General features: G+C 41.4%; 1 protein-coding gene across 2 annotated transcripts in view; it reads left to right on the top strand.

Moving 5' to 3' along the window:
- The window catches only part of LOC110502701 (uncharacterized), a 77,995-nt gene that overhangs the window by 40,945 nt on the left and 21,970 nt on the right, over positions 1-15,080 (top strand). For both annotated transcript variants that reach the window (XM_021580941.3, XM_021580940.3), the window contains exons 4-10: positions 2,280-2,369; positions 6,713-6,769; positions 7,299-7,362; positions 7,888-7,962; positions 9,818-9,962; positions 10,718-10,836; positions 11,374-11,457. In XM_021580941.3, the coding sequence (XP_021436616.2) occupies positions 2,280-2,369; positions 6,713-6,769; positions 7,299-7,362; positions 7,888-7,962; positions 9,818-9,962; positions 10,718-10,836; positions 11,374-11,457 (634 nt within the window). The remainder of the gene's footprint in view (positions 1-2,279; positions 2,370-6,712; positions 6,770-7,298; positions 7,363-7,887; positions 7,963-9,817; positions 9,963-10,717; positions 10,837-11,373; positions 11,458-15,080) is intronic.

Below are 15,080 nucleotides of genomic sequence, written 5' to 3'. Positions count from 1 at the left end.
CAACTAGAGAAGGAGTCGTTCAAACACAAGCAGAAAACGATCTATATTGAGAGGGAAATAACTTTAATGAAGGTATTTTCAGACAGGATTTATTTTTTGCTCGAACTGCTATCCGATGGACCCGTTTTAGTGACAATTTCGTTGATGACATTGAAGAACTACAGTATTAGATCTGCTGTATTTAACAGGTCATTTATACTAATGAATATTGTATGGGGCATTTTTTGCTCCAGTTTGCCGGTCAGCTGTCTCATGGTAAGGTCTGTATAGTTTGCATCCTAGTGGAGGCTGTCACAATGCCATATGGTTCAGTTTGGGACTGGCCATGCCCTGGGATGTGCAATTTGCCTACCTAGTAAACATAGCCTAGATCTCTCAAACTCAACTCTGGACCTCAAAGCCAGTTCCACTGCATTTTTTACATAGTTCCCCTGTAATCAGGGACTCATTTAGACCTGGGACACCAAGTGTGTGCAATGAATTACCAAGTAGAACATAAAAACCAGTAGGCTCTGGACCTCGTAGGGTAAGAGTTGAGTACCCCTGGCTTAGATGTTCTTGTTAGACAGCTTTACAGCTACTCAGTCGGGGAAGGGAATACAAACCTACAAACCTTTCACACTCCCACACTGACAGAATCATTGTGTGTCTGGGATTGTCTCTGGGTGACCATGTTAGATAGAAGGGAATTGTGTCATGAAGGCTTAAAACTATACAGTGCATTTGAAATATATCTATAATCTAATTGTTATATATAACAATTCATTCAGATTTACATAGTTATTCAGAGCCTTTACTCAGTACTTTGTTGAAGCACCTTTGGCAGTGATTACAGCCTTGACTCTTCTTGGGTATGACGCTACAAGCTTGGCACACCTGTATTCGGGGAGTTTCTCCAATTCTTTGCAGATCCTCTCAAGCTCTGTCAGGTTGGATGGGGACAGCTATTTTCAGGTTTCTCCAGAGATGTTCAATTGGGTTTAAGTCCGGGATCTGACCGGGCCACTCAAGGACACTTGTCCCGTTTGCCACTCCTGCATGGTCTTGGCTGTGTGCTTAGTGTCATTGTCCTGTTGGAAGGTGAACCTTGGCCCCAGTCTGAGGTCCTGAGTGCTCCAGAGCACTTTCATCAAGGATCTCTGTACTTTGCTCTGTTCATCTTTCCCTCCATCCTGAATAGTCTCCCAATCCTTGCCGCTGAAAAACATCCCCACAGCATGATGCTGCCACCACCATGCTTCACCGTAGGGATGCTGCCAGGTTTCCTCCAGATGTGACACTTGGCATTCAGGCCAAAGAGTTCAATCTTGGTTTCGTCAGACCAGAGAATCTTGTTTCTCATCGTCAGAGTCCTTTAGGTGCCTTTTGACAAACTACCAGCGACCTGTCATGTGCCTTTTATTGAGGAGTGGCTTCCTTCTGGCCACTCTACCATAAAGGCCTGATTGGTGGAGTGCTGCAGAGATGGTTGTTCTTCTGGAAGGTTCTCCCATCTCCATGGACGAGCTCTGTCAGAGTCACCATCAGGTTCTTGGTCACCTCCCTGACCAAGTCCCTTCTCCCCTGATTGCTCAGTTTGGCTAGGCGGCCAGCTCTAGGAAGAGTCATGGTGGTTCCAAACTTCTTCCATTTAAGAATGGAGGCCACTGTGTTCTTGGTGACCCTTCCCCAGATCTTTGCTTCGACATAATCCTGTCTCGGAGCTCTACGGACAATTCCTTCGACCTCATGGCATGGTTTTTGCTCTGACATGCTCTCTCAACTGTGGGACCTTTATATAGACAGATGTGTGCCTTTCCAAATCATGTCCAACTAATTTAATTTACCATAAGTACAAGGAGAAACATCTCAAGGATGGTCAATGGAAACAGGATGGACCTGAGCTCAATTTCAAATTTCATAGCAAAGTGTCTGAAAACGTATGTAAATTAGATATTTATAATTTCCAAAAACCTGTTTTCGCTTTGTCGTTATGGGGTATTGTGTGTAGATTGAGGATTTACATTTTTTTTTAAATCCATTTTAGAAGAAGGCTGTAACGTAACAAAAAGTGAAGGGGTGTGAATACTTTACAAATACACTGTCATCAAATGGAAAGAAATGGTTAGATTAAACTTTCCTGTCAGAGAGGAAAGTAGTAAGTCTGTATTAGCTTTATAGTATATTTTATAGTTTTCGTATTGCCTATATATACAGTTGGATCCATTGATTTTTCAGGAATCTGCCACCATTTATTTCAGCTGATCTGATTTAGATTTGAATTCCTCTTGTTTTTGCAGATTGCCTGAGAGTTTTCCAGAGCTTCAGAATTTAACATGCCTTTCCATCAATGACATTTCGTTGCAGGCTCTTCCCGAAAACATTGGAAAGTAAGTGCTTCTTTCTGGCATTAAAATATAATTTGTTTCATAGTCCTGTCATACAGAAACGTGTTTAATGGGTTGGAATTTAGTTCTCACTTATGCGCTTTTGATGTTCACATGGTCTGAACATAAAAATGGTTGAACATAAAAGAATGAGTAAGAAATTGTGTGCTACTGTCGGTCATATTTCTTAATCACAGGTGGTTATGAAACTGCTTCCTGTTTTTAAGTTCTGAACAATGTAATGACATACTGTGACTACAAATTGTCTGTAACTGATATTTTTGGAAGTTGCTGACACTCACACCCTCCTTCAATGGACGTGGTTTGGAGCTGTGTGTGTTTCCATGACGATCTATTTTAATAAATACTGCTATGTTACTGTGTAATATCTTTTGGTAGTTTCATGATGATCCAGGGTATAATTTCATGGTGTTATTTGATTTATGGCATAATAACTTGCAAGGGTAGTTGTATCAGTAAGTTCTGCTTCTTTCCTGTCCCCCTCTATCCCCAGCGACCCTGAAATTTCCTGTGTAATTTCCTCCAGCCTGCCAAGTTTGTTTACGTTTCACTTGCAAAAGAATGCCAGCCCTCTCTCCCTTCAAATAACTGAATAATATATCATGCAGTTATCATGCAGTAGACTGTATGTTGACTACAGTCTACAGACAGCAGCTACAGTCATAATCTCTCTTTAGGCTCCTACTAGGATTTATCATCATCAGATGAGGCACTAATATTATACGGCGCCTCCAACACTCACCGGCCGTATATCGTTCTGTACTCGTTGACAGGCCCCTTTTGTGTTATGCACAACGCAGCAACAGATTTTTAAGGAACACTTGAAAAAATTGAACTAGTGTAAAACTAAATAGGCCTCTGTTTTTACTTGACATGTTTCTGTAAATTAGGGATTAGGGATTACTGTATGTAGCATAACCTTATATGGTTAATGTAAATATGGTGTTTTGCAGAATGATTCAGCTGTGTTTCTCTCTGATAAGTAGGTCTAGATTATAGACTGAGTAATGTTACTTATTGTGCTCGATAAAGTCATATTAAAGCTGTGTTGATCTATGACTTACCTTGGTGACCTAGTAAGAGCTCTGTGATAGTTGGTGAAGATGTGAGAAGACAGACCTACTCGTGCATAAATGCACAGTATTAGGCCAGATATTGATTGTTCATCCATTCACTCACTCGCTCGTCTAGCTGTGGAGGGCTGAAATGCTGTCACCCAAATGGTGTAGGCTTAATGGATTTGTAGGGGAAAAAAACTATTTTCTACACCTCTGTTAATCTCTCGTGGACAGACGCACGTAACATAAATGGTATCGTAGTGTCTGTCAACAGACTGTGGGATGCGACTAAGGATGAACTTTGTTCCGATGTGCAGTTTTTCATCACTGATCATTTGAACAAATCACAGTTTTGCATCTTTCAAAATTTCGAAGGGGATGGGACATTTGACCCATATACTTGCCTGTAACTTCAGAGAGGGGAGGGTGGAGCTACCCCTTGACTTTTTCCACGTTACAGCCTTATTCTAAAATTGATTCAACTGTTCTTTCCCCTCATCAATCTACAGACAATACCCCATAATTACAAAGCAAAAACAGCTTTCTTGAAATTTTAGCAAAAAAAAGAAGAAAAAAATGAAATTACATTTACATACAGTACCAGTCAAAAGGTTGGAGACACCTACTCATTCAAGGGTTTATTTCTATTTTTACTATATTCTACATTATAGAATAATAGTGAAGACCTCAAAACTATGAAATAACACATTTTGAATCATGTAGTAACCAAAAACATGTCAGACAAATCAAAATATATTTGATATATTTGAGATTCTTCAAAGTAGCCACTCTTTGCCTTGATGACAGCTTTGTACACGCTTGGCATTCTCTCAACAAGCTTCATGAGGTAGTCACCTAGAATGCATTTAAATTAACAGGTGTGCCTTGTTAAAAGTGAATTTGTGGAATTTCTTTCCTTTAATGCGTTGGAGCCAATCAGTTGTGTTGTGACAAGGTAGGCAAGGTATACAGAAGATAGACCTATTTGGTAAAATACCAAGTCCATATTATGCCAAGAACAGCTCAAATAAGCAAAGAGAAATGACAGTCCATCATTACTTTAGGACATGAAGGTCAGTCAATCCAGAAAATTTCAAGATCTTTGAAAGTTTCTTCAAGTGCATTCGCAAAAACCATCAAGCACTCATGAGGACTGCCACATGAAAGGAAGAACCAGAGTTAAATCTGCTGCAGAGGATAAGTTAATTTGAGTTAACTGCACCTCATACTGCAGTGGTGCCCCTCCTTTCTTGACGCGCACCACAGTATGTTGTGAAACTGAAAAAATGGACGATGATTTCCAGACTTGCTGCTATCGAATACAGATCGCCCGTGATCAATTTGATACATCATTAACGTTTATTAATACCTAAAGTTGGTTTAGAAAAGTCGTTTGAAGTGATTTGTAAAAGTTTATAGGCGACTTTTGTAATTTTAAAAACTGACGTTGCGTCTTGTAAATGGGCTTTTTGCAGCATCAGACTGGCCTTCAGCAAATGACATTTTGGGTATACAATGACGGATTTAATCGGGAAAAAGACCCAATTGTGATGTTTATGGGACATATAGGAGTGCCAACAAAGAAGCTCGTCCAAGGTAATGAATGTTTTATATTTTATTTCTGCGTTTTGGGTAGCACCGGCTACCGCAAAATCTGTTGTTTACGTGTCGTGCTGGTATTTTGGGGGGGTGCATGCTATCAGATAATAGCTTCTCATGCTTTCGCCGAAAAGTATTTTACAAATCTGACTTGGTGGCTAGATTCACAACGAGTGTAGCTATAATTCAATACATTGCATGTGTATTTTTATGAAAGTTTGAGATTTATCGAGTACTATACTCGAGTACTATAGGTGGCGCTCTGAAATTTCCGCTGAGCTGTCCCTGTGCAGGGACCACCTCCATATTAATTGCTGCAAATGAACCACGACTAAAGGACATCAATAAGAAAAAGAGACTTGCTTGGGCCAAGAAACACAAACAATGGACATTAGACCGGTGGAAATCTGTCCTTTGGTCTGATGAGGCCAAATGTGAGATTTTTGGTTCCAACTTCCGTGTCTTTGTGAGACGGAGAGTAGGTGAATGGATGATCTCCGCGTTTGTGGTTGCCACCGTGAAGCAAGGAGGAGGAGGTGTGGGGGGCTTTGCTTGTGACACTGTCAGTGATTTATTTAGAATTCAAGGCATAGTTAACCAGCATGGCTACCACAGCATTCTGCAGTGATATGCCATCCCATCTGGTTTGAGCTTAGTGGGCCTATCATTTGTTTTTCACCAGGACAATGACCCAACACCTCCAGGCTGTGTAAGGGTTATTTGACCAAGAAGGCGAGTGATGGAGTGCTGCATCAGATGACATGGCTTCCACAATCACTCGACCTCAACCCAATTGAGATGGTTTGGGATGAGTTGGACTGCAGAGTCAAGGAAAAGCAGCCAACAAGTGTCCAGCATATGTGGGAACTCCAAGACTGTTGGAAAGCCTTCCAGGTGATGCTGGTTGAGAGAATACCAAGAGTGTGCAAAACTGTCATTAAGGCAAATGCTGGCTACTTTGAAGAATCTGAAATATGTAAAATATATTTTGATTTGTTCAACACTTTTTTGGTTACTACATGATTCCATATGTGTTATTTCATAGTTTTGATATCTTCACTATTATTATATAATTTAGAAAATAGTAAAAACATTAATAAAAAACCTTGAATGAGTAGGTGTGTCCAAACTTTTGACTGGTACTGTGTACATGTTTACTTTTTGCCATTTGATTTGCAATAACCCATGATTGATTTTAGGCTTTAATTTTCCAGTCCACAATATTTTTAGATTTCTCTGCTCCTCGTTTAACTAATGCAGTTAGGCCTATATTTCACCACTGATGTCCAAACCATATCTTCTGAGACTGGAAGCAAATATTTGCCTAGTTAAATACAGGTTAAATAAAGGTTAAATAAAATAAAAAATATATACCTTGGCAAGAAATGTCTAGATTGTGCATAATAATTTATTCTCAGCAGAGCTTCATAGCTCCTCTGCTGCGATTACTAATTACAACTATTTTCCTTTCTTTTGGGAACAAAGACATTACCTCCAAGCCATTTTGTGCTCCTAAAAGCCTCAATTCTTGGAATTCATCGACTTTGTCCTAGATGGCTTCAATCAGTAATCCTCATGAAAAGGATTACTGTATTTTCTGTTGTTCGTGATCATTTGGGGACAATAACAAACACCAAATGGCCCTCCCTCTTTTGCCTCTCTCCACAGCCTCTCCAACTTGGTATCACTGGAGCTCAGAGAGAATCTGCTGACATATTTACCAGAGTAAGTACTTACCCTGGATAGATACTGTATGTTTCAGGGCAAAAAATTAATTGGAGGCAGAAGACAAATAGGCCTGCTTTATTAGTCCATGCGAGATGGAAATTCTTATTTCACTCTGCTCCCAACCCCCCAGACATCAGTGTTCCACAAAGTGTAAGAAGTAACGTCTGTGTGGCTACATTACAAGCATGTAACACATTTGGTAGACCACAGATGAAGCCTTATGTGTTTCACATGACGTGTGTGTGTAGACTTTAGAGGTGATATAGAATGCAGTGTACCCTCTAAAGAGTTGTTGGTCTATATTCAGCCAATGCGCGACTATTGTGTTGGCACAACAACAGTCTCCCTATGTGGCCAATACATTTTTCACTCGCACATGGTTCAAATTAAACAGCAGTGAAACAGACTGAAAATGAGAAGCAGATACAATATAAATCCGTCACTGTATGATGATTATTAAAAAAAAATCAAAGTCTATATGTCATCTTTAAAAAAAACTTTATAACCCCTCTTGTGCATTCCACAGGTCACTATCGCTACTTCACAGACTTGAAGAACTTGACCTAGGGAACAATGAACTTTACAATTTGGTGAGTTTCTGACTTTGCGAATCTCAGTAAAATGTTGATTTCTTGGAATAGCATTCACACAGAAGAAAACAATTTGCATAGCTACGCATGTGTAGAATGGGAAGCCCTCAAATCTCACTCAACACTTTTCTTGTTATGTGAAACATAATTGGGTGTACTGATAGAAATTCCTCCCTCTTATCATCCTGAAGGGGTAGTGTGACAGGGACGTTGAGTTTTTAAGTTATAGTCTGTTACAACATAATGTCAGGTTTGATGTTTATAAAAAGGTAACTCTGAGACGGAGGCACACTCCCTGAGAGAGTGACTGAAACCAGACAAGGCTAGGGAATGACAGTTTACACAGGGTTGAAATTATTCCACAGTCTTGTTTACATTTGCCTCAGTCGTGTATAATTGTCTCTATTTCGCTCTTTCTCTCACACTTTTTTTCTCGGTCTCTGTCTCTCTCGCTCCCTTTTCTCTGTGTCTTTCTCTCTCTCTGTCTGTCTCTTTCTTTTGCTTCCAATCCTTCCTCCCACACAGCCAGAAACAATAGGATGTCTTGTCAGCTTAAAGGACTTGTGGCTGGATGGAAACCAGTTGGCTGAAATACCTGCAGTAAGATTTTTCTGAGATATTTAGACTAATAATTGTCATTTTTTAAGTGCCTTGATATTATTGGTCTCCCGAGTGGCGCAGCGGTCTAAGGCACTGCATCTCAGTGCAAGCGGCGTCACTACAGTCCCTGGTTCGAATCCAGGCTTTATCACATCTGGCTGTGATTGGGAGTCCCATAGGGGTGCAGCACAATTGGCCCAGCGTCATCCGGGTGTGGCTGGGGTAGGCCGTTCTTAGGGCTGCAATCCCATTAACGGGATCGATATGACAACAGCCAGTGAAAGTGCAGGGCTCCAAATTAAAACAACAGAAATCTCATAATTAAAATTCCTCAATTCCACGGTATAAGATACATGTATATGTATCTTATACCGTTTTAAAGATAATCTTGTTGTTAACCCCACCACAGTGTCCGATTTCAAATAGGCTTTATAGCGAAAGCTCCACAAAGGTCACCACCAAGCCAAAGATAGGAGTCACAAAAAGCACAAATAGGGAGAAAATTAATCACTAACCATTGATCTTCATCAGATGACACTCATAGGACTTCATGTTACACAATATATGTATGTTTTGTTTGATAAAGTTCATATTTATTAAAAAAAATCTGAGTTTACATTGGCGCGTTACGTTCAGTAGTTCCAAAAACTTCCAGTGATTTTGCATAGCCACATCAATTTGACAGAAATACTCATCATAAAGTTGATGAAAATACAAGTGTTAGACATGGAATTATAGATATACCTCTCCTTAATGCAACCGCTGTGTCAGAGTTTCAAAAAAGCTTTACGGAAAAAGCAAACCATGCAATAATCTGAGAACGGCGCTCAGAAAAAAAAATACAATTATCCGCCATGTTGGAGTCAGAAATCAGAAATAACATTATAAATATTCCCTTACCTTTGATGATCTTCATCAGAATGCACTCCCAGGAATCCTAGATCCACAATACATTTTGTTTGTTGTTCGATAATGTCCATTATTTATGTCCAAGTAGCTACTTTTGTTAGGGCGTTTTGTACACAAATCCAAATGCTCGTGCAGGTCCAGCCGAACGTCGGACGAAAAGTTCAAAAAGTTATATTACAGGTCGTAGGACCATTTCAAACTAAGTATAGAATCAATCTTTAGGATGTTTTTATCATAAATCTTCAATAACGTTCCAACCAGAGAATTCCATTGTCTGTAGAAAAGCCATGGAACGCAGTTCACTCTCATGTGAAATGCGCATGACCAGGACCTGGCTCTCTGCCAGACCACTGACTCAAAGAGCTCTCATCCGGCCCCACATCACAGTAGAAGCCTCATTCAAGTTTCTAAAGATGGTTGACATCTAGTGGAAGCCCTAGGAAGTGCAACTTGAACCATATCCCACTGTGTATTCGATAGGGCTGAGTTCAAAATCTACAAACCTCAGATTTCCCACTTCCTGTTTGGATTTTTTCTCAGTTTTTTTTCCTGCCATATGAGTTCTGTTATACTCACAGTTTTAGAAACTTCAGAGTGTTTTCGATTCAAATGTACTAATAATATGCATATATTAGCATCTGGGACTGAGGAGCAGGCCGTTTACTCTGGGCACCTTTCATCCAAGCTACTCAATACTGCCCCTGCAGCCATAAGAAGTTAACTGACTTGTCTAGTTAAATAAAGGTAAAATAAATATAAAATCACAGTTGAACTTGTATGATATGGTTTGATTCCCCAAAAAAGTGAAAGGCTAACACCTATTTTTTTTAGGCTAAATTAATATTGTGACTTCTGTTGATATAATGCAATCACGAGATGTACCATTATCGTTAGTCACTAACAGACTGTGAAATGTATTTACAATTGAAGTGTGTTCAACCCATAGGAGATGGGCAGCATGAAAAGCCTCCTGTGTCTAGATGTATCAGAGAACAAGCTGGAGCACCTTCCAGAGGAGATGGGTGGCCTGGTCTCCCTTACTGACCTGCTGGTGTCCCAGAACCTCATCAATGCTCTGCCAGAGGGCATAGGTCAGCACGCTGCTGCACTGTACACGACAATAGTGTGTGTGTTTGTGATTTTACTATCCTTGTGGGGATCAGAAGTCAGAAATTCGGACAAGTGGGGACATTTCTCTGGTCCCCACAAGGAAAAAGGCTTGGGGTTAAGGGGTTGGGGTTGAAGTTCGGATTAGGTCAAGGTTGGGGAAAATATCATTTTGAATGGGAATCAATTGTTTTGGTCCCCACAAGGATAGTAAAATAAACGTGTGAGTGATGTGTGTGTGCATTTGTGTGCACTCATGCGTTTGTATGCATGCGTGTTTGTGTACATGTTTGTTATTGGTCACTTGTTTCACCATGTCATGCATTGGACCATGATGAAACTGATTAGGTCAAAGATGGGATCAACATCAATGTAAACTGAGCATAAACCGGAAGTTAATCTGAACAGATGAAACAATGTTTTGTACTTTTACCAAAAGAGATTGTGAATCACATAATAAGATAGTTCCACATTTGGTAACTGAACTGATTTTAACACAGGTGATGTACCCCTTAGGGCACAATATAACTTTGGATGAATGGAAAATTAAATGTGACAGTCATTAAATCCATATAAAATTATTTGATGTTTTATTGATCTGTTGTTTCATTAGCCATAGGCTCTAGTGTTGGTTGCAAATCAACTAACTTGTTTTACAAATTATATTGATTGCCATGCTATCCTCACTATTCTCATATGTCTATATCAAAGTAGGTAAATATTTTTTTTTGCTCTGCAGGAAAACTAAAGCGACTGTCGATATTGAAAGCAGACCAGAATCGGCTTGCCCAGCTACCAGAGAGCATTGGCAACTGTGAGAGTCTCACTGAACTGGTGCTCACTGAGAATCGGCTACAGGTGAATTTGTGGTTGCGCTATACTTGCTCATATATACATATCAAACCTGCCCTCATAATAATAATAATAATAATAATAAGTAAGACCCAATTACTTTTATTTTATGTAATTGAGATCACAAGACACATGGCTGACTTTTTCAGCCCACGACAAACACTTTAATTTGATATAACTCAACTCTAATGGCTGCCCTCTTTGGTCCTTTGAAAGACCTTGTGACTTACAGTGTAGCATAACAAATTGTATTTTTACTTCTGAAGGGATGTATTCTCTTATTATTGTGTAACCTTTGACCTCCATTATGCCCTTAGTCTTCACTTCCTAATAGGCTAAAAAACATCTAAGTGTGCGCCTGGAACTTATCCTCTTTACCACTAGCCAATCAGATATGTTTATGTCATCCTCACAGTGGGACTGTGCAGGTAATCCCCATGCTCAGGCCACTAGCCGGTCTACTGCCACTGCTACACCTATTACTGTATGTGCGAACTGTAGATGTTTAATGTATTATTTCTTAATTGTTGTTTCTCTCTTTAGAGTTTGCCAAGAAGTATTGGTAAACTAAAGAGACTTTCCAACTTCAACTGTGATAGGAACCGACTAGCGTCATTGCCAAAAGAGGTATGCTATAGTCTTTCAACATGTAATCATTTGAAGCAAATTTGAAACTTGTTGATGAATGGTAGGTCCTTCATGCTTCACAGGAAACCACAGTCCATAGTCTAGTGCAGGTATTCCCAACCTGGGGTACGGGTATGTCAAATCAAATCATATCAAATCAAATTTTATTTGTCACATACACATGGTTAGCAGATGTTAATGCGAGTGTAGCGAAATGCTTGTGCTTCTAGTTCCGACAATGCAGTAATAACCAACAAGTAATCTAGCTAACAATTCCAAAACTACTACCTTATAGACACAAGTGTAAGGGGATAAAGAATATGTACATAAAGATATATGAATGAGTGATGGTACAGAGCGGCATAGGCAAGATACAGTAGATGGTATTGAGTACAATATATACATATGAGATGAGTATGTAAACAAAGTGGCATATTTAAAGTGGCTAGTGATACATGTATTACATAAAGATGCAGTAGATGATATAGAGTACAGTATATACGTAGACATATGAGATGAATAATGTAGGGTATGTAAACATTATATTAGGTAGCATTGTTTAAAGTGGCTAGTGATATATTTTACATAATTTCCCATCATTATTAAAGTGGCTGGAGTTGAGTCAGTGTGTTGGCAGCAGCCACTCAATGTTAGTGGTGGCTGTTTACCAGTCTGATGGCCTTGAGATAGAAGCTGTTTTTCAGTCTCTCGGTCCCAGCTTTGATGCACCTGTACTGACCTCGCCTTCTGGATGATAGCGGGGTGAACAGGCAGTGGCGTGGTTGTTGTCCTTGATGATCTTTATGGCCTTCCTGTGACATCGGGTGGTGTAGGTGTCCTGGAGGGCCGGTAGTTTGCCCCCGGTGATGCGTTGTGCAGACCTCACTACCCTCTGGAGAGCCTTACGGTTGTGGGCGGAGCAGTTGCCGTACCAGGCGGTGATAGAGCCTGACAGGATGCTCTCGATTGTGCATCTGTAGAAGTTTGTGAGTGCTTTTGGTGACAAGCTGAATTTCTTCAGCCTCCTGAGGTTGAAGAGGCGCTGCTGCGCCTTCTTCACGATGCTGTCTGTGTGGGTGGACCAATTCAGTTTGTCTGTGATGTGTACGCCGAGGAACTTAAAACTTACTACCCTCTCCACTACTGTTCCATCGATGTGGATAGGGGGGTGTTCCCTCTGCTGTTTCCTGAAGTCCACAATCATCTCCTTAGTTTTGTTGACGTTGAGTGTGAGGTTATTTTCCTGACACCACACTCCAAGGGCCCTCACCTCCTCCCTGTAGGCCGTCTCGTCGTTGTTGGTAATCAAGCCTACCACTGTTGCGTCGTCCGCAAACTTGATGATTGAGTTGGAGGCGTGCGTGGCCACGCAGTCGTGGGTGAACAGGGAGTACAGGAGAGGGCTCAGAACGCACCCTTGTGGGGCCCCAGTGTTGAGGATCAGCGGGGTGGAGATGTTGTTGCCTACCCTCACCACCTGGGGGCGGCCCATCAGGAAGTCCAGTACCCAGTTGCACAGGGTGGGGTCGAGACCCAGGGTCTCGAGCTTGATGACGAGCTTGGAGGGCACTATATGGTGTTAAATGCCGAGCTGTAGTCGATGAACAGCATTCTCACATAGGTATTTCTCTTGTCCAGATGGGTTAGGGCAGTGTGCAGTGTGGTTGAGATTGCATCATCTGTGGACCTATATGGGCGGTAAGCAAATTGGAGTGGGTCTAGGGTGTCAGGTAGGGTGGAGGTGATATGGTCCTTGACTAGTCTCTCAAAGCACTTCATGATGACGGAAGTGAGTGCTACGGGGCGGTAGTCGTTTAGCTCAGTTACCTTAGCTTTCTTGGGAAGAGGAACTATGGTGGCCCTCTTGAAGCATGTGGGAACAACAGACTGGGATAGGGATTGATTGAATATGTCCGTAAACACACCAGCCAGCTGGTCTGCGCATGCTCTGAGGGCGCGGCTGGGGATTCCGTCTGGGCCTGCAGCTTTGCGAGGATTAACACGTTTAAATGTTTTCCTCACGTCGGCTGCAGTGAAGGAGAGTCCGCATGTTTTGGTTGCGGGCCGTGTCAGTGGCACTGTATTGTCCTCAAAGCGGGCAAAAAAGTTATTTAGTCTGCCTGGGAGCAAGACATCCTGGTCTGTGACGGGGCTGGTTTTCTTTTTGTAATCTGTGATTGACTGTAGACCCTGCCACATACCTCTTGTGTCTGAGCCGTTGAATTGAGATTCTACTTTGTCTCTATACTGACGCTTAGCTTGTTTGATTGCCTTGCGGAGGGAATAGCTACACTGTTTGTATTCGGTCATGTTTCCAGTCACCTTGCCCTGATTAAAAGCAGTGGTTCGCGCTTTCAGTTTCACGCGAATGCTGCCATTAATCCACGGTTTCTGGTTTGGGAATGTTTTAATCGTTGCTATGGGAACGACATCTTCAACGCACATTCTAATGAACTCGCTCACCGAATCAGCATATTCGTCAATGTTGTTGTTTGATGCAGTACGAAACATATCCCAGTCCACGTGATGGAAGCAGTCTTGGAGTGTGGAATCAGATTGGTCGGACCAACGTTGAACAGACCTCAGCGCGGGAGCTTCTTGTTTTAGTTTCTGTCTGTAGGCAGGGATCAACAAAATGGAGTCGTGGTCAGCTTTTCCAAAAGGAGAGCGGGGCAGGGCCTTATATGCGTCGCGGAAGTTAGAACAGCAATGATCCAAGGTTTTTCCAGCCCTGGTTGCGCAATCAATATGCTGATACAATTTAGGGAGTCTTGTTTTCAGATTAGCCTTGTTAAAATCCCCAGCTACAATGAATGCAGCCTCAGGATATATGGATTCCAGTTTGCAAAGAGTCAAATAAAGTTAGTTCAGAGCCGTCGATGTGTCTGCTTGGGGGGGGGGGATATATACGGCTGTGATTATAATCGAAGAGAATTCCCTTGGTAGATAATGCGGTCGACATTTGATTGTGAGGAATTCTAAATCAGGTGAACAGAAGGACTTGAGTTCCTGTATGTTGTTGTGACCACACCACGTCTCGTTAACCATGAAGCATACGCCCCCGCCCCTCTTCTTACCAGAAAGATGTTTGTTTCTGTCAGCGCGATGCGTGGAGAAACCAGCTGGCTGCACCGACTCCGATAGCGTCTCTCCAGTGAGCCATGTTTCTGTGAAGCAAAGAACGTTACAGTGTGCAATGCCATCGGAGGTACGCCAATACAAATGTGGTTCACATACAAAATTACCTTTTTAATATTTTACATTTAAAAAATAAAATTATCTTCACATTTTCAAACAGTCCATATATATATTTTCCCACGGGGCTGTACATTTGGGTGAATTTTTCTCTCTCGCCTGAGTAGCCTCGTTTCACTGCCCAAAATTAAACCATCTAGTGTTCAGCGAAATAACAACAATGTCAAATACAGGTAGCCTAGTCAAATAATTAACATCCAATCACATCAACCATTACTCTCTCGCGGGAATTCCACTAATGGTCCGTATGTAGCCAAACGTAGCTGCTGCTCATTCCGTTGGCTTGAAAACTGATAAATGGTTAAAAACAAGTAAGGCCTTGTCCATACCAGCAGTACTACACCTGCACCTGTTGACGACACGCGTTG

Source organism: Oncorhynchus mykiss, chromosome 23, assembly GCF_057628025.1.
Source record: "Oncorhynchus mykiss isolate SJ-2025 chromosome 23, ASM5762802v1, whole genome shotgun sequence".
Classification (NCBI taxonomy): Eukaryota; Metazoa; Chordata; class Actinopteri; order Salmoniformes; family Salmonidae; genus Oncorhynchus; species Oncorhynchus mykiss.
This window is presented reverse-complemented; position numbering and strand designations above follow the sequence as displayed.